The 27,142-nt window shown below is 41.9% G+C and overlaps 1 protein-coding gene across 1 annotated transcript; it reads left to right on the top strand.

Annotated features, from left to right (window-relative positions):
- Window positions 1-17,235: 17,235 nt before the first annotated feature.
- nkx1.2la (NK1 transcription factor related 2-like,a) lies at window positions 17,236-19,295 on the top strand. Its single transcript, XM_008291010.1, has 2 exons — window positions 17,236-17,422; window positions 18,688-19,295. The coding sequence occupies exons 1-2, from the start codon at window positions 17,236-17,238 to the stop codon at window positions 19,293-19,295; spliced, it is 795 nt and encodes a 264-aa protein (XP_008289232.1).
- Window positions 19,296-27,142: the final 7,847 nt, after the last annotated feature.

The raw sequence follows: 27,142 nt of genomic DNA, 5'->3' as shown, positions 1-27,142 counted from the left end.
CAGTGTTTTTTTTCTTTCTTTGTCTGTCTCTTTCTTCGATTTCGTGGATGGATGGACTCCAGACTCGTGATACGGTTTGTTTTCGTACATAAATGACCGTTTCCGTTACTCTTACTTTCCTCAAAAGTCTGCTGCAAACATTGCCGTATATGTTTTGCTTGGAATTACCTTAGCACCATTTTGTTACTGGCATCAAGCCTTTTGGATTACTGAAGGTGTTTGTCATACAAAGAATGTCAGAGAGGGAAAAGCACTCAGCGTTGACATGGAAATTGTGGGTTTATGAGAGAGAGGGAGTGATCTGAGATACAAAGCAAACATCACTCTTCCTTCTTTTGTGAAATCCTAAAGGGAGAGTTCCCTGCACATTTATAACTTTAAACTGTCACTGGTTGGGCAAACATCATATCGAGGCAATCCAGAGTTTGTTTTTATGATAAATGAAGCGAGGATGATGAATGATTTACAGTAAATAGGTTGAATTGCCATTGACTAGACTAGTTTCTCAGCATTTTAGTCTTGCCCTCCTCACCCACAGACTGGTGTAAGGTTTCTGCCTTCCATCTGTCTGCCTGCATGCCTCCCCGCCCCCTGTCTTTCTTTTTTCTTCTCTAATGGTTGTGTTCAATAAAAATCAGCAGGCACAGAGAGGTCTCTCTTCCCCCACACACTCGAGTAACCTGGTTTGACACAAGCAAACGTCATAACTCTGTTAGAGTAACCCAGTTAAGTGTAATCATGAGAAATGCAATTAAGATGCTGGACTTTCTCTGATGGTAAATTCGTTTCTGAGAAAGCGCAACGGCTATTATGAATATCTGGCATCCTTACTCTTTCACTATTTAGTCTTAAGTGTTGTCATTGGTATCCTGTTGTCTTCAGGATTATTAGTGAGTTTTTTAAATGTAATTATTGATTAAGTGAATGTCTATTCTTATAGTGAAACTATAGCTGCTATCATATTTACCATTTGAACTTTATAGCAATAGTTTGAGATTTGGGGAGTCTACTTATCCATTTTCCTGTAGACCGCTGAGAAGATTGATACCAAACATGTATATGCCCGTCAAAACAAAGCTATAGCCAGCAGCGGGTTAGCTTAGCTTAGCATAAAAACTGGACAGAGATGGGAACAGCTAGCCTGGCTCTGTATACTAGGAACAAAGTCTCATGTAGTATCTTGTATTGGAGATCCAATTAAGCCCCAAGGCCAATGCCCTTTCTCAAAATGTTCTGGATTCTTCTTGTGTCGACGCTTCACCAAGTTTCCTGAAATTCTGCCAAGTAGTTTTTGCTTGATGTTACTGACCAGCAGATAGATGCACAGACAAACAAACTAGTGCCACTGATCACACACCTCCAACTCGGCCTTTGTCTTGGCGGAGAAATAACGATTTAGCGTTTTATTGGGAGTTATGTAGTAGGCTATTTCCTGGCCAGGACTAATTGGCCAGGCAACCAGGAGAGACTCCAGGAAGTAGCTGCGCAGAGCCAAGAGGCTGTTCGCACATAACCCCCCGTAAATGGGCAAATTGGTATTTTTATGCTTCATTTTTAACATGAATTGGACAAGTGAGACATAACTGGAGTGAGGTTTTAGTGGCGCTGGTGGGTGCACAGAGCCAGGTGAGCTGTTTCCCTTCACTCCAAGTCTTTATGCTAAGCTAGGCTAACCTTCTACTGACTGTGCTACTAGCCAGGCATGAGACTGGTATCATCTATTTTCCAATCTATATGTCTGCCAGGAAACAATTTCTTTGAATTTATGCAAACTAAAAGCCACATCCACATCCATGCACATGAATATAGAGTGCAAAAAAAAAAAAAACAGGGCGATGTTTACTGCATTTCCAAGGGGTTATCTATAATGCAGGAAGTGCGTGTGTAATGAAGGAAGCCTAACTAAAAGATAAACACACCACACCTCATACTGTCTTGTCCTGTCAGATCCTGTCTCACTCTGCCTGACTGCTGCTGCTGCTGCTGCCGCCTCTGGGTCAACAAGAGCAGCTTTTTAAACAAGGTTTTGCGTTTATTATGCCAAAAGCATCAAATCTGTTGCAGCACACTCAGAAGAGTACGCTCTGCCCATGTGCAAAGGGAAAGAAAAGAAAAAAGAAAACAACGTGAAACTAGGTGTGTTCAATGCACACATAATTATCTCAGTTTCAAGGGAACAGCTTGTACTCACCGGAGAGAGATGCACCAACTGACACTCCTTAAGCACACTCATACCTATAAACACATTATATCACCATTTCTGAAAGGGCATTTGCTTCACCTAACTATGCATTAGGTCAAATTCACCTGTCACCTCCCACGCTTTCACACACACACAAAAAAAGCATTAACGCAAGCAGAAACACACACACACGCAGAAAGTGAGAAAGATGGAGAACGCCGTGTTTATTTTATCAGCACGTCGTGGCACAGCCTGAACAAAAGGTCGCCGGTTTTGGCCACACAATACCTCCTTGCAGGTTATTTCTGGTGTTTTGGCGGTGGAGAAAGGATGAAAGAGCGGCCACAAAGGAAAGAATGTGGTTCCTGTTGTGGTCCTAGGGGGTCATGGGCGAGGAGATGTGGGGGTGGGGTGTCTGCCTTTTCACTTTGGGTGGCCCCTGGGGTGCCTGAGTCAAGGTCTGTCCTGGGAGGAGGGCTGGACGGAGAGGAGGAGGAGGAGGAGGAGGAGGAGGGAAATGAATGTTTATGGGTCAGAGTTGTAGGGGGTCAAAGGTACGAGCTACGCTGGGAGAACGAGATGATACAATGGGTGCCACCTTGGTTTAACCCCTGCCAAAGATAAGAGTGTGTCATGGAATGAAGACAGTCGAGCTGGGCGCTGACGTCATCTTTAAAAACTGACGCAAAACGGCGATGGGAGTTTACGAAAATGTCTCCTTTTCATGCAGTCGCTGACACTGAACTTGAGTCCCCGTGGCGATATCTCGGCCTCCGCTAGTACGACAAAACAAACACAGACAGAGGAGACACATGACGTGTAAATCCCCGCGGTAACATTGTGTTCACTACTCGTGTGCAGAAGATGCGTGAAAGATTACGTCCTTGCTCCCGCGAAGGTTTGCTGTGACAAGATCGTGTGCTTTGACAGTACAGGTAACACTTCTTAGATCCTGTTGCTACATATGCGCGATTGTTGGTCTTTGCAGTTTCGTGTGCATACGTTCCATTTCTGGCAGTGTACCATAACCGCCGCCGAGAAACACTTTCACAGAATCTAGTTCTGCCACTGTCTGTCTGTCTGTGTTTACTATAGCCACAGGGCTGTCGTTATCGCCAACACAAAACCCTTCGTCATGAAAGGGCCGATGACAGAACGCGTAGGCAGCCAACTTTTTCTTTTTATTGTTGTAAAAGATTCTGATCTGAAAGCTGCATAAGGAGTTGTATTGTTGCCACCAAACAAGACAAAAAAAAAAGGATTCAGATGGAATTAAGATTACAAAAAAGGCACATCAAGTGGGCACCAAATGAGCTATTCACTCAGGGAAGTGAGACAGACTTCACTTTTGTGTCTTCTTTGTGGGCTGATGGTTTTTTTTTTCAGGACTAAATGTAGAAAAATCTTGAGCAATGACGATGACGGTGCAGGAGAACAATAAGAAAAACATTCAGGCTTTCTCTTGTGTTTGGTTGCGTGTGTGCAGTGTAATTAGTGCAGTTGTCTGGGGCCCTGTAGCTGCTTGCCTGGAAGGCTGGTGCAACAGTACAGGAAACCAGCACTTATCAGGAAGGGATGGGGAGGAGGACGCAGCAAACAAATCAAGAACTATGCAGGAGTTCTCATTTAAATGTATTTGAATTAGGGTCATCTTTGTTCAACCAAAAGGAATGAAAACAATATGCGTGCAGGACAGAGCAGCATGTGAGGGAGTAAGAAAAAGAGATTTACACCGACCATTATGTACTTTAACTCTAATGTGACACTATGAGCTTGAAATATCTAAAATTAAATTCTCAGTAGCACTTTTTGATATAATCTTGCAAAAAAAAAAACACACTCCAGGATTATATGCAAAATTTCAGTGAGTTGATGTTAATTGTTTGCTCAGTCGTAAAGGTGATGTAACTTGAGCGCAACACTATCCTAAAGCGCAAAATTAATGAATGGTATTAATGTCACTCCTCTCTGTTGCGTACCACAGAGTCAGCTTCAGGTGATTATGAAAGACGATTAAGCAGAAGTTGAGCAATCATTACCGAAAATGATTTATTAGGCCATAAACCGCACTGATATTATCTTTAATTTAAATAATGTGTAATTCTAGTCTAAATGACAAGGTTTTATGACACCTGGCCTGTTGTGTGTGTGTCTCAGATAAATGCTGACAGTGTCTCAACCACCTGGCTATCTTCTCCAGCACTCCCTTCTCAGATAAAACATGATAAATCATGCAAGATAAAAAAAAAAATAGAAAAACACATTGAGTTGTTTTGTCTTGTGCAACTTCTCGTAGGTGAGTCTGGGAAACATCCACAGACAAACGGACTTGCTCGATGTGACTCTGAACGATGAGATGGTTGGAAATGTTTTTCCCATTAAGCGCTGCGCAAGATCCACATGATATATTATGAGTGTAACGTTCTACTTCAGGTTTTTTTATTTCGTTTTAGTGAATGGCTGTCCATTCCATCATTCATCCAGTCCTTCATATAAGTGTACTTATACAGCCCAATATCATAAATCACAAATTTACCGTAGGCCCTAAATTCAGATATGGATCGACTTCACAAAAAACACGAATGGAGAAAATTAGAAGGTACCCACAGAAGAAAAACAGAGGAGAGGTCCCTATTCCCTCTGCAGTGGATGTTGCAGAACGGACCGAAGAAGCAAAATTACAATATGGAAAATCAGGATGGCAATTATAGATCACAGATTATACATAGTTTCTGCATGCGTGGACAATAACACTAAATAAGGAAGCTGCTAAAGTTTCTGACTTGGTAAAACAACTAATCAGCTGGTCTTGATCTGCAGCGTTAGCATGCGAGCGGAGCAACGCAGCGAGACGTAAACAGGTTTGGGTTGGGCAGCACGTAAGTATTTATGCAGTGAACCAAAGCTTTTGCATCTGGGCCTTGAACAAATGAAACACACATGTACAACCTGCATTCGAACGCAAAGTTAATGTACACAGAAACACAATGTATTTACAGATAATGTGATGCCCCCCCCCACCACCACCCCTCCCTCCTGAAATGCCATTCTATTACACCGTGTTCCTGGAAAAAGCCATCTAGATGCCTATCTGGCAGAAGGACAGGAAATTTGAGGAGCCATAACCAAACCAATAAGCCCAGCGATGATTATTCAACACCCTGGCCGAGAGGCAGCTGTCAGGGATACGTAGTCAAAGACTCCCCGCGGCTTTGAACTTGAGCAGAGCCTTTGTGGCAGCAGATAGATGAAGCTGGATGGAAAGCTGCACCGACTCTTCAGCGCGGCAGCTGTGTGTTTGTGTGCGGAGATATAGCAGTTAACCTTCCTGTAAATGGCAACTGAAATGACCCAGAATAATGCAGATAATGCTTAACAAACACAGGTGACAGGTTGTGAGTGTGTGTGTGTGTCTATTTCCTCTGATAACCCCATCTTGACCCGGCTCATCTCCTAACAGTCCCTGTTAAGGCCACTAATCATTTCACAGACTGTTGCACAACGCCTTTCATTTTCTCTCCAAGGAACACTCTGTGCTGAAAATAACGCTCGTAGTTAATAACGAGCCCACACTCTAAGGCATAAGGCTCCACATGTTTTAGCAACATTTGGACTTGTAAGGCTTTGGAACCACTAATCCTGGGCAGGTAACCACTAAAACCAGTTAATAAAATAATAAAGATCATCATTAAGATTGTGCAATTTGTTGGAAAACGCTGCAGCCAACTCCATCTCTACCAGTGCAGCATCTCATTGCAGTGATGGGCCAGCAGATGGCAGCATTTTACTTTCATAGCAGCAGAAGGTGATGAGTTCCATGTTTCCTGTCCAATTTAAACACACATTTACCCCAAAAACTGCACAGCTAGACCTCATTTTTTAATAAATAAGGAGTATATATGCTCGTATTATAAAAGAGGCATTCATGGGGCAATGTGTTAATTAAAAATATGTAACTAACTAAACCTTGTTGTCACTTCATTGATTCTTTTTTATATAATCAGACAACATAAGCAGGACTCCAGTAAGACATTAAATGTCTTACAAGTACAGATCAATTTTAGCTTTTATTTTTAATATCAAATATTAGATTCAGGTCTTTACTTCAGAGAAGCTTTTCCCCACAAAATAAAGGCTTTCCTATTCCTTCAGTCTATCAGAACATATTTATCTTCAGCTCTTTCATCATCATAATCAGAAATACTTTAGTGATCCTGAGGGAGAAATTGCTTAAATTTCATCATCATGCTTTCTCTCATGTCTCAGCATGTTTATGTTTGACAGTGTGAATATGTTTTTGTTTTTGCAGTACCAATGATTAGGCTCCATTATGTTTTTCTTCTTCCTGCACATTTACGCTGCCATTTTTATGTCATTTGTTTAATTTTAACTTATGTAGATGAACGAACCCTCAAGGCTTCGAGGAATGTTCAAAGGGACATCTTTTGGGTCACAGCTCCCTCTTCTGACACAGAAAATGTAACAAAGAGCAGCTCGCTCCGCTGTGTGGGAAGTAAACTGTGTGGATTTTCTTATAAAGAGAGGATTTAGACTTTGAACAAGCTCAAAAAGTTCTGGAAAACAGTGGAGTTGTAGAAAACGCTGCCACTAATCTGCCTCTAAAAGAATAAATGATCACCAATAGCGCTTTTCCAACATTATTTTCCAAATGCAAGATGCACTAAAATGATAGAAACAGATGCTGATGAGCACGAGACGATCTGAACCTGAAGTTGCTTATTTCAGATTAAATAACTTATAGAACAACTCATGACTCTGGCTTTATATTCCAATGCAAGATCCAAATAAACCTAATAATGCCACCATGTTTAAAGGAAATTAAAAGGGAAAACTTTAACCTTTGACCTTGTGGCTCTGTTATGTTTTAATGGGCATTTTGCTAACATTGTCCACATGTACGGGGACAAACATAGACTCTATGGAGACAAAGGAAATGTGTGGTTTTTGTGTGTAATTTGGATGAATCAACACTTTTAAAGCATCTGGACCGGATTGTCCTCATGTGTATATTTACAAATGTTTTAAATTTCCCTTTTCACGCTGCTCTGATTTTAATGCAGCTTGGAGGAAATCAACAAAACATCATACCATATGTGTTCAAAAGTATGATTCAGCTTATTGTCTGGTAACTGAGACAAACTGGACCAAGCAGGGACTAGATTTGGTTGTTTTTTTTTTTTTGTGTCCTACGCAAACCAAGATAGAATTGAGCAGAACACGGCTGGTGAAATCTGTTTATAATGGCCGATTTAGCCATACCAGAGCATCTTTTCTAATAAAAAGCATGGCCTGTAATTGACCAATTACTTAATATTTGCCGTAAATGGATTAATAGCGGAGCGGGGATGGGAGGAAAATTGAGCTACTCCCCCCTGAGAGTGCTCTCAGTGTCCCGGAGGTCTTATCAGTTGCCCTCCTTGTCCCTTAAACTGCCCCATTTGCTGCTGACTGTCACCCAGCCAGATAGATCGAGGTCTAATAGAGAGGCCTGCTCTGTTAAGTGATTGAGCTGTAAATACAGATTGACCTGAACTAAGACTCTCATCATCTGTAAACTCATTCAACACTCAGCGTCCTCTCCCTTGACGTTCGGGAGAGTCTGAATCATTTCCATCGCTGGGCAAAGAGGGGGGCATCTCTGATCATGAGATAGAGGGAGGGGAGAGACTCAGCCTCACAGCTCGCAGTATATATATATTTATATAAATGTGTGTGTGTGTGTGTAGATGTGAGAGGGTGCTGAAGCGTCAAACTACAACCCTGAGATGATCTTTCCATCAGCCCCGCAGAGAGGCGGAGATTGTCCCGGTCGCAGAATTTATGGAAATGGTCATAAAATGTGAAGACTTCAGAAATGGGATATGTCGATAAAACCCCACAGCGGCGCAATCTACGGCAGTTTACTGAGGAGATGAGTGGGCCGGCTGTTAGACAACTCAAATCTAATTTTCTCAATAAAGCCCTGTAAGTCAACAACCCTAAAGGTTTCATAAATCTTCATATAGGACAGATTCATCAAGAGCGTATTTATTATTATGGAGGAGAGCCACTGCAGCATTAAGCCCATCACTGCGTGTGCTCTAATGGCAAAATTAGCTCTTTTATTTCATTAAAATGTATAATTGGTGTCATCTCATGAAAACACTAACAGAGTTTTACATGTTTTATTTGACTTATAATTCTTAAACAAATCCACACAGGAAAATAATTTATCATTTAAATAATAATGGTATCTGCACTTGTGGTGTATTTTTGAGATTTCTGAGATTTATTGGGAATGGATTTTAATCTTTTGGGATACATTTTCAGAAAATTATGGATTAGAATAAAACCGCCGTTATAATAACAACCCTTCATTTCCTTCCTCAGTGGTTGGCTCTGATGTAAGCATGCGAAGAAAAAGTGAATGAACGAATGAGAGAGAGTGAAAGACACATAGAAGAAGTTTGCCGAATGACTCTTTCTGGATACTTTATTCCCTGTTCTGTGTTGCAGGTTTAAAATCGATAAGGTTAAAGTGATGGCAGTTCGTTTTAATTTCAGGGACTGTCTACTCATATCTTATTAAGAGCAGTTAACGACCCGCAGCACCTCCTGCAGATGATCCTCAGCTCAACTTCCCACATTTATTGACGGCTCGCAAGATAATTTAGAGTATTTTGTGAAGAATTCTTAATGTGCATTGACTTCTGAAAATCCGTAAACTCTTTCACCTCTTTTGATCACCCAACAGCGTAGAACTTTTCAGTCTTTCTTGGTTGCTGATTGTCAGTTTTCGAAAGTGAGAAAAGGTGTCATAGCGGTAAAATGCCCCGCTCTTTTTTGGCTTCAGAGTCGGTCCTTTGACTGCTGGATGCTCCACATGGGCAGCGATGCCTGCAGAGCCAGACAACCGAGAGTGGGGGGTGGACGCCTTATGAAAGCCAGCGACTCCTCCCCCTGGGGGAAGGCGAGGACCCAAACCGTTTTACTAGCACAGAAGGGCAATAAGTGCTAAAGGAAAACAATTATACTGCAATCATTTCCGATTCTTTGGCAGTCATGGGGCAAAACGGTCTGGGGATGAAGGTTACGGGGCAGTAGGGGGCTGCAATGAAAACTGGAAAACATGTTCAACAGAAGCTATGCTTCAAAAAAACTAATATACAAACACATTTCAGGCACTAAAAAATGCTTTAAATATTAGTTTTCTGTGTTTTAGTGAACCATGTTAACCAGAAAGACAAAAATCGAATTAACAAAAATGGCTCTGAATGATTCCCAGTTGGTTTGATTTTGCTTTTAGATAGTTGAATGTATGACCTATTCATTTTAATTAATACATATATGTGTTTAAAACGGCTTTCCTAAAGGACAAATTCACCCAAATTCCAGAAGTAAAACATATTTTCTGTTATTCTTCTACCAATAACATGTCTTCCCAGAAAGTGTCCTTGTTAGTATCTCAGTGTGAAAAGTTTTCAGTCCAATTTCTTTGTACTTTCTGGAAAGTCTGTTTGAAAAGTACCACTAATAAGTTGTGTTTGGAAGAAGATTGAGCAGAAAAGTCTGAGGTTTAAACTGGACAAATTAAACCAAAATATCTGCATGGAGATCTAACCATGCATGGATTTTAGGTATCAGGTATTGCTCATACTCTACATGTGCTTTATTGTTATTTCACTTGTGCCAGTGCATTCGTTTAAATCTAAGGCTACAACACGTTTAGGTTAGTCAAGAACACTGGATCTCAGTTGTCAGTGCTGACATTATATTCCTGTTTAGTGCGCTGGGTTAAAGTACAACACAGCTGCACCGCCTCAGGAACATATTTAGGTCGCATTTGAGTCAGTGGTCATGCCCGGTGTCATGAGCGGAGTTTCTCTGGGGAAGCTTGAGCCTGGATCAACAGTAATCCTTCTCCTATGGAGGTCACAGTCTAGTTATAGGAGGTAAAGGTTCCCTCTGCTGCTTCCAGCCCACCTTCCATTAGCAATCTGTTAGCCGCAGTCCATCGAGGTAGGGAGGACCGGAGCACGAGCTCCTGGGAACACACAAACATACAAAAACACACACACACACTCGCACATGCTCACGGCACAGACCTTGTTTGATGAAAAAGAACAATTAAGGAAGAAATGAGGGAGAATCATCAGGGGAAATGGTTGATGAAGGCTTTATTGATTAGAGCAGCTCCACTGATCCAGCTCTCACTGTAGCAATTACCACCGGCTGCCAGCGACAGCGGGGGCCTCGCGGTGCAGGGGCCCCGTTTGGAAAACCAAGACGTCAAAGACGGGAAACAAGGAAGCGTTTTCTGGCCATTTAAAAAGTAACTTTCCCACATGAACGTGTACCACAATGACATGATTTTGAGAGCATTCGCTGCAACACTTCAGAAAGAGTAGCGGTGAAATTCTTAATATATAAAAAATGATAATGAATTGGGATAATTCATGTCCTGTTAATTGAGGGGTGGTAAATGATTACTGAGTGGAACGCGCTCTTCATTATCATAAGTAATTATTTTTTTCACTTCACTTTATTTCACCACTTTTACCAAAAACTCCTTTTTTTCTTGTGTATTCCATATGCATGAAGCGCAGCAGGCTGGGATCTGCATATGATTGTGCAGAATAAAGTCACCTCTTCCTTTTTTTTTTTCTCCCTTTTCTCCCCCACACACACAAACACCAATGATTAATTCAAATCCCCTGTGAATAAAGCAATAAAGTCTAATGGGGGCACATCTGAGTCAACATGCCGACATACCAGCCAGAGAAGCCAGTCGTCATTGGTTTGTTTGCTCAGCTAAGACAGCTCGGTATTTGTATTTAAATCAGCCCCCTCTCAGACCAAAGACAGAGGCGACGTGTACGTTGACTTATCAGTGCACTTGTTTAGATTGCAGATGTGTGCATCCACGGGGGGCTTGAAACAGCGTCTTGTCTTGGCATAGTGACAAATTGTAATGCGGTTTGATCTTATCGTTGCATAACAACAAGACAAGAGGCTGAATGTGTTTTTGGAAGTGAATAGGCCACGTCTGATTGTGTCACATGATCTCGGCATCAGGCGCCGTAAAGCAAAGTGAACGCGCCGGATTAGAGCGTGCATCTTCATCCCGACGGGCTGAGAGACCAAGTTCAAAGGTCAGAGGAGGCGACCTTCATCTAATTAGAGGTGAAGTGGAAATGTGATGGGGTTCTTTATGAAAAAAACCCTGAGAGTCTTTACAAAGCATCTTCGGCTGAGTGTTAAACTAACTTGAGGGATGTCAGTGACTCCCAAAAACAAGGTGCATAAAATATAAAGAATGGACTCTCACTAGCATAAAAGTGGGTTTAATTGCAGCGTACAAGCAAAAGATAGAATAAAATTAAACAGCATGTTCTGTAGTTATGAATTCTGTATGTGTTATGAATTTGCACCCAATGCTAGCTATTCAATATCATTTGTAGGAGCTTAAGTTTGATGTGAAGTGTCAAAGAACAGTATGATTTAGGAATGTATTAAGTAAACGTATTGCAAATCCATAAGGAAATCGTGTTTAAATACTCTTGGACTGAGCAGAGCTTTAAAACTTAGATAAAATAAGCGCTGGTGCTACAGTAACAACATCTTAATTTTGATTATTCCACTTTATCAGATGCATAGAGATACATTCTTAACAGATAATACACAATATGTAGGGCAACTGTTAAAAGAAAAACACATATTCTATTCTTAAATCATGATGTCTTCTAAAAAGGCCTCTTCTATAAACTTGCAATGCTAAAAAAGTGCTAAATACTAAACTAAATCTTGCTTGGAAGTAAAGAAAAAAACTACCTTTGTCAGGCTTTAATGTCATTCTAGGCTGGTAACGACTGAAAAGACACCAGTCCTCCCAGTAACATCCACCATTACAGAACCACTGCGCTCGCTCTGCATTTCACTAACTCCGGCTTCACAGTTTCACAACCTCATGAACTATTTAGCAAGGGCACAGAAACAAAACAGAGATAACGGTCAATGGAAAAATATAAAGGGACAAACACAATCTGTTTCTGCGCTAGATGGAGATGAATGGAGCACAATCCATTGCCTTCCATCACACCTACCCAGCCTGCACCGTGGCTGCTCCCTGCTTAGCCACAATGATGATTAATCCCACACCCACTATTTATATTTCCTAATTGTAATTAGCGTGAATTATCAATTACGGTTAGTGCCTAATTGCCCTTCATAAAGACAGCTCCCCAGGTTTAAACGGGTCCATTTAAATAATGTAACTAATAGCTCTTGCCTTTACGTTGCGGATACATCTTCATTGTTCCACGCGTGAACCGTGATGGTTGCTCGTAATTTAACAGGGCAATCGAGAGAAGGAGTGCAGGTGGCACTGCGGGACTAATTATTGTTAATGAATTATGATGTGACCTTCTCAGAACAATGGCTAATCGATGCTCACGTTGAGTGACAGTGCGCTCGCTGCAGATGCCAGAGCCATTACTAGCAGGCCTCAGCCCCGTGGAAAACAGGCAGCTGCAGCCTTCACTGCCTGTATCCTCCTGGTCGTTCTAATTGTGTACACTCTCCTCTACTCGCCTCCCAGTGGCTGCAATCTCAGTTTTTGTGGGGACAAGACATGCAGGCCAAAACACCTTTGCGGCTTAATTTACAGAGCAAACAATCTGCAGGCTAGCCAGGATATTCCACTGGCTTTGTGCAGAGTCCTTGAGCACTGGGCAAATGCTGTTTTACAAAGTGTAATACTTACTGTTAGTGTTTAACCTCTGTATGATTTTACTTGGTAGAGATCACTGATCATCTGATGCTACACAATTAAAAGGGAGCCTGAGCTAAAGAGATGGAAACAAGATCAAGTGCTCTGATCTTTGGAGTGTCTTTGAATAGATTTCTGGTGTCTGATGTTTGTTAATGCAACAGAAGACATCCCATTTAGCTTTGTGCGTCAGACGGCATCGTGTAAATGAAACTATAAGGACAGTTTTTCCACCGACTTCGCTAAACTCCTCCCGTCAGTACGTGGGAGTAAGTTTGCACACTTCGCTGACACGGCCACGCCATTCCGGCTGTTAGTTGACAACAGCGATGTTTGAACTGACCTTTACCTTGTTGTGACAGGGGTGCAGTATGACTGACAGTGTCCCTCAGCATAATTTACCCCCGCCCCGCATCGCCCTCCATCTCCTCTGTGATGCAGTTGACCCCTTTACAAATCACCCCCAACTTTACACATCTGCTGCCTGTCAGCATCTGCCAGGCGCACTCACCCGTCCCGCCTGTAATGAAAAACTCTCATTACTCGCCTCCACCCAACAGGTATACAGGCCGTTAGGACAATTACTGGGCAATGCCACTGACCTTGTTGTCGGAGAGAGTCAAACAAACACAGAGGTCTAACTGAAAGGAGGCCTGGCTGGCGGTAACACCCGTAGGCATGAGGGAGACTTGGCAAGAAAAAAAAAAAAAAGAGAGAGAGAGAAGCTTTATGCCCGTTAAGGAAGATTGTACTGTATTGATCTACACTGGCACACATCGATGCCAGCTGCCTCTGAGTGGAGATAAAGTAGAAGCATACGTAGTAGCAGGAGTCAATACTCTGAGATAACCGCCACTGCGTTCAGATTAAAAGACACGGCATTTACATGACCAAATTGGAGGTTTTGCATCATCTAATAACCACAAGAAGTGCTGAAAATGTTATCATACTATTGTAAGTTCTGAAGTCAGCACAGGACGTAACACACAAAGTTCTTGCGCTCGAGAAAGACGTATGAGAAGATCACAGCATTGTGCATCAGTTATGCAGAAGAAGTTTGAGTTGCAGACAGTCTGAGTTGTAGTTTTACTTGGACTTACTGAGAATGTCAGTAATAAAGTGAGTACCAGAGTCTAACAGTGTGTGAACTTTTGCGGTCTGTTCTACGTCCAGTGTCAACTCGCAGAGACTCAAAAACTGTGTGATATTCGAGTAATGCATCCGTTATCATTTTACAGCCAAAGTCGCATTAATCAGTCGCAAAAACTGCTTCCAAGATCTGCGGAGCTGCTGCCAAAAACAAGCTCTGTTGTCAGATAAAAGTCGGATTATAAATATTAAGCAAACACAAGTGGTGCAAAAAGGATAATGTGGATTTATGAGTTGAATTCATCAAAAAAAATATTACAGCTTTGTGTCAAGAACACTTGAATGCAGCAATTTGAAAGAGTCTGCAGCATGCTGGCAGCTGTGAGGCTGTGCCAGCAGGCAGAGTGAGGATTTGTGCTAAATGCTAATGTCAGGAAATGTGCAGTGACAATGCTAATATTCTAGTATTGTCATTAGAGCTGCAGGTATTTGGACATAAACTACTATTTATCCAAATTTCAACTTAGAGAAAAAGTCACCATTAGGATTCTTTGCATGAGACCTTTCTCCCTCTAAAGCACAGTTTTCATCATATCTCTACTGTTACATCTGTGATAATGCTGTAAAAGTCTTCCAAAAACACAAGCAAACAAACAAAAACCTTCACTAAAACAGGGATCGAACGCAAAGTTATGCATTAAAGCTCGAAAAATCCTAACTATGTTCTTCAGTAACATTTCTGTATTTTCCTGACAACATCTTCAGAGTTTCAGAATCAGACACAGAAGAAGACAAAATAGCCTCCTTAATGTTTGACCAGACACCTGCTGATCCTTTGTTTGAGTCCCACTTTACAGGAGAGTCAGAGAGACACTGGTGGAGTTTAGGGGAAACAATGGACACTACAGTCTGTGAGTAGAACTGCAGCTCATAATGCCACTCCTACCATTAGACAAATTATCTGACGTTTAGCAGACTGGGGGCAGCCTCCCTGCGAAGTGATGACTTTATTGACCCTGGAGGGGGGTCTTGGATGGAAGTGTGTCTCTTCGGCTCCCTGCGGTGTTCGACAGGGTCGCCCCTCCTCTCTGAAGTCTTGCTCCGGCCCGTGCAGGCTCAGAGCAGAGCCAGCTGCCGTTCCCGCTCTCTGAAGTCTACCTGAGGGCCTCTTTGTCCTCGGGGCTCGTCCCTTTGTCCCGCTGACCCACACAAACAGATGTCCGGCCACTGGGCTTTCTCGTAGGAAGTTGTAAACCTCCAGTGTGCAGCGGCCTCTTTTCATATGGAGGGACTACAGTAATGGCCGTGCAAGTGCCATACACATGCAAATGCTGACATGCGGACACCCTGTAGTGGCGGCTTTAACAAATGTTTGACTATGTAACTGCAGACCAGACCACGCCAGTCCACCAGACTACGACTGGGCAGCAATGAAACCTCCACATAGCGGAGCAATCACCTTGAACTGTGTGAGTAACACAGGAAATTGTGTATGGGAGGCCTTTAACAGTGTGTAAACATGATTAGCTCTCCCATGTCACCACCGCTGGACAGCCTTCTGTCTCATCCACACAGACCTCACAAGCTTAGATGGTAAAATATGTTAATAACCACAGCTTGCAGAGGAAAAGCATACGCTTTTATCACCAATTTGGACCTAGCATAATCCTAGGAAAACAAAAATTGCTAATATAAATTGAGGATTAACTGGAAATGCAAATAATCTAGAATAATTTAGGTCATTCAAGGACTAAAGGAAGCTTCAAACAAGCCCGTCTGTGCAGTTGCAGTTGCTGGTTTAGCCTCCCAGTATCCAAAATGACTGTCTGTAAGCCATCAGGTTTTATCTGTATTGGACACCTGCTGAGAATATTGATCCTGTGCTGGTTTCACCATTTTAGCCATCACCAGGCATCAAGCTTTAAACAACCCTGTGTCAGTTTATATTGAATACTAATCACAACGACTAGGGAGCCGATTGATTGTGAATATAAATCTATCACATTAGGTGAGAAACCAATCAGGTGCATTTATTCTATGCCTGCAATTTAGCTTTGGAGGCTTTAAAGAAGCATATAGATTAGTGAGGCATCATGGATCCTTTTAGTCTGCCCAAAGCATGCATCCTTATTTAGCTTTTTCTGATAAGCAAGTTTAAGACACTTTACCATTGCAAAGCAAATGCAGTACACGTGAGTGTCAACAAATCAAAAAACAACAAACCTTCCCTTTGCAAGCATTATTTTTCGTCTTTAAACTTTATGAAATGCATCTTAGTGCACTGAAAGATTGTGTAAAAATTCAGGAAATGCTGTACTCGACACAGTATTATCACTAATTTCATCAATAAAAGAAGTCATCTGCAATTTTAAATAAGCAAATAAGAGGTTTTAATCAGAGATAAAGAGTAATATATTCACAATGCCACTAATTAATCATCACTCTAGAGCTATTAAATATCATATCAATGCCCAGATATTACCTGTATGCACTATAACTAGATATCTGTGTGATTTTCTTGTTCAGTTGCTGCATCTTTATTGACACAGTTACATTATAATGTGACATTTCAATGAGTTTATATTTAATACTTTAAACATAAAAGGTTATTGTACTGTTAATGCTGTAACATTTCTGTAAACAGTCAGCGGTTTGAAAGCAGAAACTGACAGCAGTTTGGTTTCTATTAAGAGAAAGTTTGTCTGTTTCTCAAGGGACACGAAAATCCCCTTCCGGACACTGACGCGTCTAAAAGACTCCAATTTGGGGAGACAGGACGATGTCTGATATGAATCAGGTGCCATCTGTGCCCAATTTACTTTCAAGTCGTGAATTATTGAATTTAATGATATGGGTGATTATCGGCGAATGCTTTGAGCCCATTAGGTGGTCGTGTGAAACACTAATAGTGTTTGTGTCACGTGTCTGGATGAGAGACTGGGGGGACAGACGCTTTAAAGACCGCGCTCCGGTCATCTGATTCACGCTGCAAGACTGACAGACAGAAGCAGAGGAGCGAAGCCCACATTCACTCCGGAGGGATCATCACCGCTAATCCGGTCTGATGAAGCTTGAAGACGAGAACTAGGCGAAACTATGAGAAGTTCCTCTCCACACGCGTAATTACGCACAGCGGTCGCTTTTCCGTCTTTCAGGGTCTTTCCGTATAAAGGATGCTGGAACCCAAAGAGTGACAATGACGTCCAGTCATAAAATTTCCTTTTCTATAATTGACATACTGGATCCGAACAAATTCAACAGCAAAAGGGTGAACGAACTTTCCATCGTGAAGGAGAAGTTTCTTGTGCCAAATGCAGAGAAAACAAGTTTGGAGTCGGACAGTGGTGCAGCGGGAGACTTCAGAGTTCAGCGCACAGAAGCAGGTAGGGGAATCATATATGTAAATTATTTTAATATTCAGGGAAGCCCAAACGTTTACCTGAAATATATTGTCTTGTATTTTTTGTTTTCATAAGTAAATTATTTTTAAAATCCAGAATTACCAGCAAATGCACATCTAAATATATAAATGGCAAATCTAAGCACTGCGAAATAGGAGCTCAGGAGCAAAATATATCTTTGAATTGAAATCTTACAATACAGAAAAGTTTTTGCTGTGGGTTCAGACTAAACATCAGAAAACTGAGACGCTTTCTATCAGATTTATTGCCATTTCTCTATGACCTTCCCTTAATTTCCAAGGCTGCGTTTCCTTTCAAGGAAGCCACAAAGGCTTGCTCCCAAAGCCCCAGCGTGTGATTGGCATTGGGACAGGCAGGCTAGATAATTGTTTAAATCGTCCCATTGAGGATGCCTGTGCGCGCTTTGATCGATATCCCATTACTGCATCCTGCATATCTCCCTCCAGCACCTTGCAGGTACAAACTTCACACCCCATCCATGTCTGATCCTAAATATCGTTCGATTAAAACTTCCCTTTAAATAGATGACATTTATTGATCCGCCCGCAAATATGAAACTCCATTAGCACGTCACGGCTGAGGTGGCGGAGCTGGATTTAGACGGGATTTCTTTCCGCAACATGACATTTGAGGCGCTGTGTGGTTTATAAATTATTTAAGGATTAGTGACCAAGTCTTCCCCTCCTCCGATGCTTCGTTCCGCTCCAACGAACTCGGGATCCTAATCAAACACTTTGCAGATGTCAACTTTGGGCCTTGTGTGTGAATAAAGATCATCGCTGCACAATGAGGATACATTTCCTAATCAGGCCTTCAACTTGGGGATTTGACGCACGATTTCTGTCTCGTCAGTGGCTGTTCTTCAGCACCACTGACAGTTTAGTCCATTTAGCGACTGTCTTTTGTCTTTTTGTGCCATAATTCAAAGCACAGGCACCTGAAAAACCTTAATGTACAATATTCCTCTATTACAATTGTAATATTATTACCCAAATCTCTAAAAATCTAGTTTGATCTTGAAGCACCACTAAAACCAAGCGTCTCCTTTATTGTTCTCATTTTCTAAATTAACTTTTTCCCTTAAATTTGGCCCTTAAATAGTTATGTTGCCTATCTAGTCTATTTTAATTTTCTATTTTTGGTGAAAATGAAATTATATGATTCAAATCGACCCATCAGATGAATCTGCAGCAGGATGTGAGCGAACTCTTCTTGTTTATCCACAGGAGACGAGGCAGGAGATGACCACTCTGCGCTCTCCCAGCACCCTGCGGTTGTCGGTGACCCCCTCCTGCTCTCCCCACCGCCCGACACAGAGCCCTGCCCCGCCGGGGAGCAGGACGACGGGGACCGGGAGTCAGCGGTGGCCCTGCAGGACCACTCGCCGCACAAGCGTCGCCGCCAGGACGCGGCCTGCGCCAAACCGCGGCGCGCCAGAACAGCGTTCACTTACGAACAACTGGTGGCTCTGGAAAACAAGTTCCGCGCAACTCGCTACTTGTCCGTGTGCGAGAGACTAAACCTGGCCCTGTCCTTAAGTTTGACCGAGACCCAGGTGAAAATCTGGTTCCAGAACAGGAGGACCAAGTGGAAAAAGCAGAACCCCGGGGTGGACAGCACCTTGCAGCCCGGCTCCAACGCCCTGGTCAGCCCCAACCAGGCCACCTGTGGGTCGAGCTCCGCCAGCTTCCACCAAACTTTCTCCAACTTCAGCTCTGGGAATGTGATCTTCCACACGGCCGGTGGTGTTCCGCTTTCCACCACTGGAGGGCTCCTGCATCCCTTCATGTCCAATGGATTCGTCCAGCCGACCTATTTCAATCCTCATCTATGAAAGAAACCGAGACTGAGGAGTTGCAGCTGGTTATACTGTGAACAAATTCATTTTTTTATACTCTGGGACAAAAGAAATTCTCACAGCTGAACGTTTACTGCCCAGAATGATTGTATATCTTGTCCATCGCCATGTTGTCCAACTGGTTTTTAAGTTATCAAAGTCTTTAGTCTTTAGCCAACATGATTACAAAAGGCCACATCTGTGAGTGAACCCAACAATAATTTAAACATTGAAAGTGTTCCTTAGTTCTGTCTGCACTAATATTCTGACGTTGTATTTGCTGATACACCACCTCACAGTATTAAACAGCTCATACAGTAGCATCTTCTGTACCAGTGTATTGTCTCACATCCCAACCTGTGGCAGATTGCACCATTGTTTCTACTCCTCACAGGCTCGCACATCTGTTGGCATTTATACAACATTATCAGTGTAACTTCATTAAAAAAACCAACCAAAAAACCCCATAAAACATCTGCTTGTGTCTCCTGTATTACAAAGGATCTGGAATGAGAATAAACCGGACGATGTTTTGCAAACCTTTTTTAACGTTAATTTGGCAAAGGTGACATAAGTGGTTTGTAATCGTCCTGCTGTGGATCACGTCCTTGTTAAAAGGTGTAAATGACTCATCTCCTGAGCAACGACGCTGAGCTTTTGGCAAAAGCAAATGCGGGAAGATGAATTGCTCTACGACAACAGGTCGATGCCTCTATGGCAGCAAATGTGATATTAAAATTTCAACAATGACATATGAAAGCACAAATTAAATCGACAGAAAAAAAGAGAAGAGAAGAGCTTCTTTACACTGGTGGAGTGTAATTAAATTCATTTTCCTTTCAGTTACTTATTTCCCTGTAATGCTATTTATTCATACTTCTGCTCCACTGCATTTCAGAGAGACATGTTACACTATTTACTCTTTTGAATATGAGAGTTAACCCTATTGGTTATGTTGCAAATAAAGCATTTACCTACAAAACCCAGGATGATTTTATAGAATATGTCGGTTTGTTATCAGTTAAACTATCCAACAGCATCGAAATCTGAGATTAACAATAATAATCCAATAACAATATACAGGTACCACCCTGTTAAAGTAACTAATTACTCTACTAATGCTTTAAAGATCTTATAGGCCATCGACAAACAGTTCTTCGGTTACCTCGTTGTGGAACGTTTACTGTGATACAAGAAGAATAACAAGTTGAATATGGAGTCACATATGGTTGTGAAATACAAGAAAATAATAAAGAATTTACATCAACCGGCGTCAGTATGATTCTACAGCTACACAGGCCATAATAATTAGTCACCACTAACCTTATTATTGAAATGAAAAGTCACAGCCACTAGCATACAGAAAAATATCCATCCATCCATTATCTATACACCACTTAATCCTCACTAGGGTCACGGGGGGCTGGAGTCTATCTCAGGGACACCCTGGACAGGTCACCAGTCTATCACAGGGCTACACTTAGAGACAGACAACCAAGCACACTCACATTCACACCTACGCACAATTTAGAATCACCATTTCACCTCAACATGTTTTTGGACTGTGTGGGAGGACGCCGGAGAACCCGGAGAGAACCCACGCTGCACGGGGAGAACATGCAAACTCCACGCAGAGGGTGTCCTCACTGGGACGCAAACCGGCGACCTTCTTGCTGCGAGGCAACGATCCTAACCACCAATCCACCTTGCAACCCACCCCTATACAAATGACTTATTATTATTTACTTATTAATGACCGTTTATAATTACAGGTAAGTGACAACCGTTAACTCATGACATTCCAACAGCCTCATCACTTCACAGCATTCACATCTGCAGATATATGACTGATTACAAAGCGTTTAATCAAAGGTTTATTGACTACAGTGTCAAGCTGGAGGAAGATTTTTAACAACCTGGCAGGTCAGAGTTGTTGTAATCATCGGCTTGTGCCTATAGAACATTAGAAAATAGCATTCACTATTAATAAAGCAAAAAAATGACAGATTATAAACCATAAACACTGTGTGCATATTTAATCATCTAATCTCTTAAAAGGCTTTTTGAGTAATGAGTGTTTATTGTTCATCTTATTCCTATTATTATTATTTATCTATTTATTTTGCAGCTACTAATTCTGTAGTTTAAACCAGAACTATGACTTGAACATTCCTCCACCACTGGTACTACTCAGTGTGACTTTCACTTACATACTACGACCACACAGTGTCACCATTTCATTGCTTTTTTTTCTATGTAATCCGACTTTATACCCAAACACCAGTGGAACAGCTGTGATTGCAGGATTTATTCTTCATAATCAGAACAAATTATGGTTTTGTAATCTATACATTTTTGGTACACTTTTAATTTTAATCTGCCATCTGTTTTTAAATGTGTATATTTATCTGGTTAACTGACTTATTTTATCCCTTCATTTAGATCAGTGAGTCTCTTTCCCTGTGAAACAAAGTTATATATTCAGTATTAACCAGCTTCTCACAGCAAGAAGTTCAAGAATTTACTTTAAAATTAATAAAGTGGCATTGTTGTAAATGAATAAAACAGCATATCAAGGAGAAAGAATTATAAGTATGTGTCATTCTATGCACGTCATGCAGAGAAAAAGTTGAAAACTACACCAATATAACCAGGATTATCTTTGTGCCTCCTGCTAATTCAGCGCTCTATTTGTACAGGAGGTGTATGATTTGCTGGGACTACACGATTTAATCCATCCATTTCTTTATCCACGCATCTGTGCACGACTAATGCAGCATGTCGCCCACCGAGCAGAGCAGACAAAGACAGAGATCTGGCACAACAGCTTTAGGTAACCAAGATGATCAGTGCAGTCCTTCAGCGGGAGGACTGGGAGCTTCAAATCCACCGTCAGGCCAGTGCCATTAGGTGACATCTTTCAAGAGTGTGTTGTGCTTTTGCTCCTTTGATCTACAATGCCCCGGCTGAATAAGGAGGCTCCTGCCCATATCTGGAGACAGTCGGCGCGCCGCTGCTGAGGGGAAGAGCAGACTGCGGCTGGTAGGCAATTTTCCTCCTGACATCAGTTTGATGGTCGGAGGGGCTGACAAGCATCCTTCAATTAGATGGAATTTTCTCCCTTCTGTCAAAACCTGGACAATATCAACCTGCCACTGAGGTGTTGGTGTTAGTGTAGCTTCAACTTGAGTTTTTTTCTCTCTTAAAAAAAAAAACCACCCTCATTCCTCCTCTGTGTTATATTATGCATTCCTTAGAACCTGCTCTCCACCCAGCACGGCGCACACATTAATAAAAAGCTGCTATCCCTCCATTAGGATTTGTTTGTTCTGACTGGTGCATACGAATGTCCACGCTCCAGCGGTATTTTTCACTCTCAACAATGTCTGGCATGCAGCCGAAGGAATTTTTTTGACAGTTTTGATCAATACTGTGGGAAATCCAGCGTAAGGAACCCATCCCATGTTTTGGCTTGAGGCTACTGTTATATGAAAATGTGATGAATAATTTTGCAAGGTATTTGAGGAGGGGGAGAGGGGGTCATTTAGGTCTGGGGAGAAGAGGGTGCTTGTTTAAAATTCATGTTGGGGAATGTGCTGGGACAAGGTCAGATGTTAATGGTAACGGTGCTTTAATGTCAGTGTGTGTGTGTGGCGGTGGTAGCGGTGCTGGTGGTGGTGGCTCGGGGAGAAAATTCCATCCCCAGCCCCGTGTTCGCTGTACTTATCTTTTTTGCAGAGAAAGGAGTTGGAGGCATGAATAAATAAAATAGAGCTGAGGATTTCCTGGTATGCGTGTGTGTGTGTGTGCGCTATCTTCAGCTGTGTTGGTCCACAGGGAACGGCATCCTTTTCACAGAGGTTCACGGGTCGGATGGGAAGATCGGATGGTGCGGTCAGGAGGGCGAAAACAGATATAGGAAGAAAAAAAAGATGGAGGGATCCAGGCAGAACATTGTGGGTGGGATTTTCGGAGGATATATAACTGCAAATCCAGTTTTGGATTCCTTCTAATAATCGACAAAATAACCACACATTACATTTTTATCTATCTTTGTGCTTGTTTTATGATTACACGCTCATATCCATTATTTAGCTGTTAGCTCTTGACTTAGCGGGGAGAAAACCCAACAGGATTTCATGCAGATTTCCTCCCAGAGGTCAAGCAAGCATCTAAGACATGTCAAATTGGCATTAAAATTAGTTAATTATCACCTTATAAAATGCTGCTAAATGCTCATTCAAATGCTAGTTGCTAACTTATAGGTGATTTTGGGAACACCGCCTGCTGAAAATGAAGCTAATAAGAGCTTTAAGCTTCCCTCTCTCATAAACAAGTGGTGATCCATTGTTAATATAAAAATCTATAAAAAAAAAGTCCTCAAAGAGCTTGTGCTAATTACACAACACTATGCACGAGACACGGTTTAATCAGGGTGGAGGTTTTTCCTTGACCTCGCGACAAGGTCCGACGCCGGACAAAAGTAAAATAGATAAATAAATAAGTCAACTTTGCAGCTTTATCCAGGGATTTTAACAGCAACTCAAAGTCTTCCTCGGCAAATGGATTTCACTCGGTCGTCATGGAAACAGCTCCTTTTGTCATCACGACCTTGACAATGATAACTCCATACACCAAGCAGGACTGCGAAAGCTCGTAGGTGGATCATGACTTAAGTTTTTTTTTTTTTTTTCCTCTTTCTTTTTTTTTAAGAATAGAAAACTTAAAAACAGCTCACGACACGTGTTACAATTTTAATTCCGCTAAATTATAGAAAGCCAATATGTTAACCGTGCCTGTGTGCAGCCTTTAAAGCAGCAGCAGCAGCAGCAAGGATTCAACAAGTTGAAGCCGCAGTGGCAACGGTTCACATATTTGCACCTACACACACCACTGCATATAAAACTCTGCTTTATTTTTTTCACTCGGCACAGCATGTGGGCTGTATACTCCTGTTTTGTGAACTTTGATCATTTTTAGAAAGCAGTTATGTCTTTCTTCTGCATGCTACAGAGCACGCTGCATGCAAGCCAATTCAACAGACACAAGGCTTTGCAAAGGTTAAAAATGAAAATATCACCGTCCATCCAAGATGTATTCAGGTTTTTTACTATTAATGTTTAACTGCAGCCAATTCTCTGAGTTCTTGTAAATTTTATTTTATCCTACCAGCTTTACGAGCATAACAAATGAAAGTGCAATACAATAGAAGGCCACTCTTTCTGTAAATCTGTTGGGAACATTACTGTCTTGACGGCACAAAAAAAAAAAAAAGAAAGCAGCATGACAGCAAAAGCTGGTCCTGGATAGTTTGCAGACATCCTGCTTTTGCTTGAAGTTTTTACTTGACGTCTCTCTAAGATGTTTTGTATTTCAGCTGCATTCACCGACGCAGCAGGGACCCAAGGCAGGAGGAGAGAAAAAAAACATAAAACCATTTCTTCAGTACCAAGCAGCAGCCGGTTGGCAGAAGGAGCCTGCTTGTAATGGTCTTTTAATCAGCTGTAGAAAGAAAGTGAAAGTCAGGTTGAAGTTTAAAAGAGGGGGGGAGGGGGATCCTCTGAGGTTTCGAGCTTAACTGTTTGAAAATTCAGACGTGATACTGGACCACTTTATCTCTGGGTCAGTTCAATAACAAAACGTGGAAGCCATGAAAACTTCATCAGCTCCGTTACCCACAGAAAAGAGCCGCCGTACATCCTCGCGCATTTTCTTACGTTGCATACAGAATATTTGCTTTAGATTTGTAGCACCAGCTGTTAAACTCCTTCCAAATCCTCGAAGCTAAAACACAAATTACCCAGACTTCAGCTACTGTGCTTGAGAAGTACGAGGATGCCAAATGCTTGACAAATGCTCCCTTCTGTTTGCCTGCAGTCTGTCATCATTTTCGCTGCCGTCTCCAGCTGTTGGCAGTCATTAGGAAAAAATGTAATGAAATGAAATCTCCAAGTGTTAAAAGTAAGTAAGTATCCTCTTTTCTGCATTCATAATTAAATCGGAGTTTCCGTGTGGCGTAACAAATTCTATTTTGACAGGATTTTGTCTGTGGATCCGCCTCAGGGAGTACAGTGTGTGAGAAAGTCAATATTTTGTCTCATCCAGCCCGGCTTTGCCCTCCCTTATTGATTTGTTCCGTCTATGATGAACAATGTGGTTTTGATAAAGCAATTTTCTATACAGAAGTAGAAAAAAAAGTTCCCTGTGAGAGGCAGAAAATTCAAAGTGGCAAAACAATTAAAGGAACCCAAACGAGCTACAGCGAGCGCAATTACGATGTAGAGTGAGACTTCAGGACTAATCTCGGTTCGGGGGGGGATATTTGGACAACTTCCCAGTAAGGGGTTATTGCTCAAGACGAACCGGAAATGGCATGCCAGCGTGTGTGAGCGATGTCTTCGATAAACCTCTGGCAGGCAAGCGCTGTTTAAGCCCGTCTGGTCCATCTTTTCCACTTTCCCTACAAAGCTTTTGACTTCATGGGTTCTAATCTTTACAGACAGGCCAACGCAGACACACTGATGTGATTACAAGACCACTGGCACAGGAGCCAAGCGGAGGATGAAAACAGATTTTCCAAGGAAAAGGCTTGTGATTTAATCGCCAGCAAAACGAGGGGGGATTCCAGATCCTTGAATCAACTTGAACTGCGAGCTGAATTCAGCCAACGCTGACACGAGTGTATTCCCCATCTCCGCTCTTAGAGGAAGCTGTAAATGGTTCTCATAACTCGGGGCTTTTGGTATGAAATGTTTCAACTGTCTGCTATCAGATAGGAGTTAAATCCTCTGGTGACTCCACTGTGAAAAAGTTTTGTGAGGATAAAAATCATTAAAAAAAAAGGATGTTCAAGCTAAGTCTGGGTATTGATGCAGCCATTGATCACAACAATGCAACAGTAGTATTTCAATAATTGGTCAAACCTCCTCTCATTGACAGCCTCTGTTTAATATTCTCTTCACCACTACCGTTCCCAAACACGGCGGCTTCACCAGATGTGTTGTTTCACTGATTTGATACATCCAAAGGTCAGCCGTGCTAATAACACAGAAGAGGACCGAGTGCTGTTAATTGCAGTCTGTCTCAAAGTCAAAGACCACAGCGCTGGAAGGCAGCTTGTCCTCCCTCACACACACATTTATACCCACACACAGCTCCGACACCATCATTAGAGAACATTATCTCGCACTCGCTGCTGACTGAACTAATGGCATTCTCCTGAAATCTGTTGCTGCTGTTAAATTCAGAAAAGAGAACAGCACAATGTTTTTTTTTGCCATCACGAGCTTCTGTTTACTGATGAAATCTGAATGCCTCTGCGCTGGGATAGTAAACACTCCAAGGTGAGCTGACATCCATATATTTGACTCATAAGCTTAATGCTGGGTGGAAGCGGTATACGGCAGGGAAAAAAAAATCTGCTTTAATGAGCTTTGCTTCCCTTGGAGGATCTCCAGTAACTTCCTGGAGTACCTCTGCAGCCCTTTGAAAAAAGTGTCAACTTTCCAGAGATGACAGAGAGGAGCTTGCAGGTCTGGGCTGTGTGTTTTTGTGGTGTAATTCAGCAGATTCCAAAATATATGAGGATGCACAAAGCTGAAGATGATGTCATAATGTTCTTTATAGGAAGCCTTAGAGTGTGAATCAGTGTTAATTGCAAATGCATGAAATGGGGCTGCAGATTCATTCTTATTTAAGTTAAATTAACAAAGGGAAAATAACAAAAGTAGATTAAAAAAAGCATGTCACCTGCAGAAAGAAGGTGAACATGTTAGTAATAGTTATCATGTATATGGAGTCATAATTGTTTTCACCTAGCAAATCCAATATTTGCTCTCTTTTAG

Source organism: Stegastes partitus, unplaced genomic scaffold (genome assembly GCF_000690725.1).
Source record: "Stegastes partitus isolate 25-593 unplaced genomic scaffold, Stegastes_partitus-1.0.2 Scaffold708, whole genome shotgun sequence".
Taxonomy (NCBI): domain Eukaryota; kingdom Metazoa; phylum Chordata; class Actinopteri; family Pomacentridae; genus Stegastes; species Stegastes partitus.
This window is presented reverse-complemented; position numbering and strand designations above follow the sequence as displayed.

Bases quoted from the DNA above. Each gene is read 5' to 3' on its own strand.
- nkx1.2la (XM_008291010.1), top strand. From the start codon at position 17,236: ATGACGTCCAGTCATAAAATTTCCTTTTCTATAATTGACATACTGGAT. The intron at 17,423-18,687 runs GTAGGGGAATCA...GTTTATCCACAG, and splicing joins AGTTCAGCGCACAGAAGCAG to GAGACGAGGCAGGAGATGAC.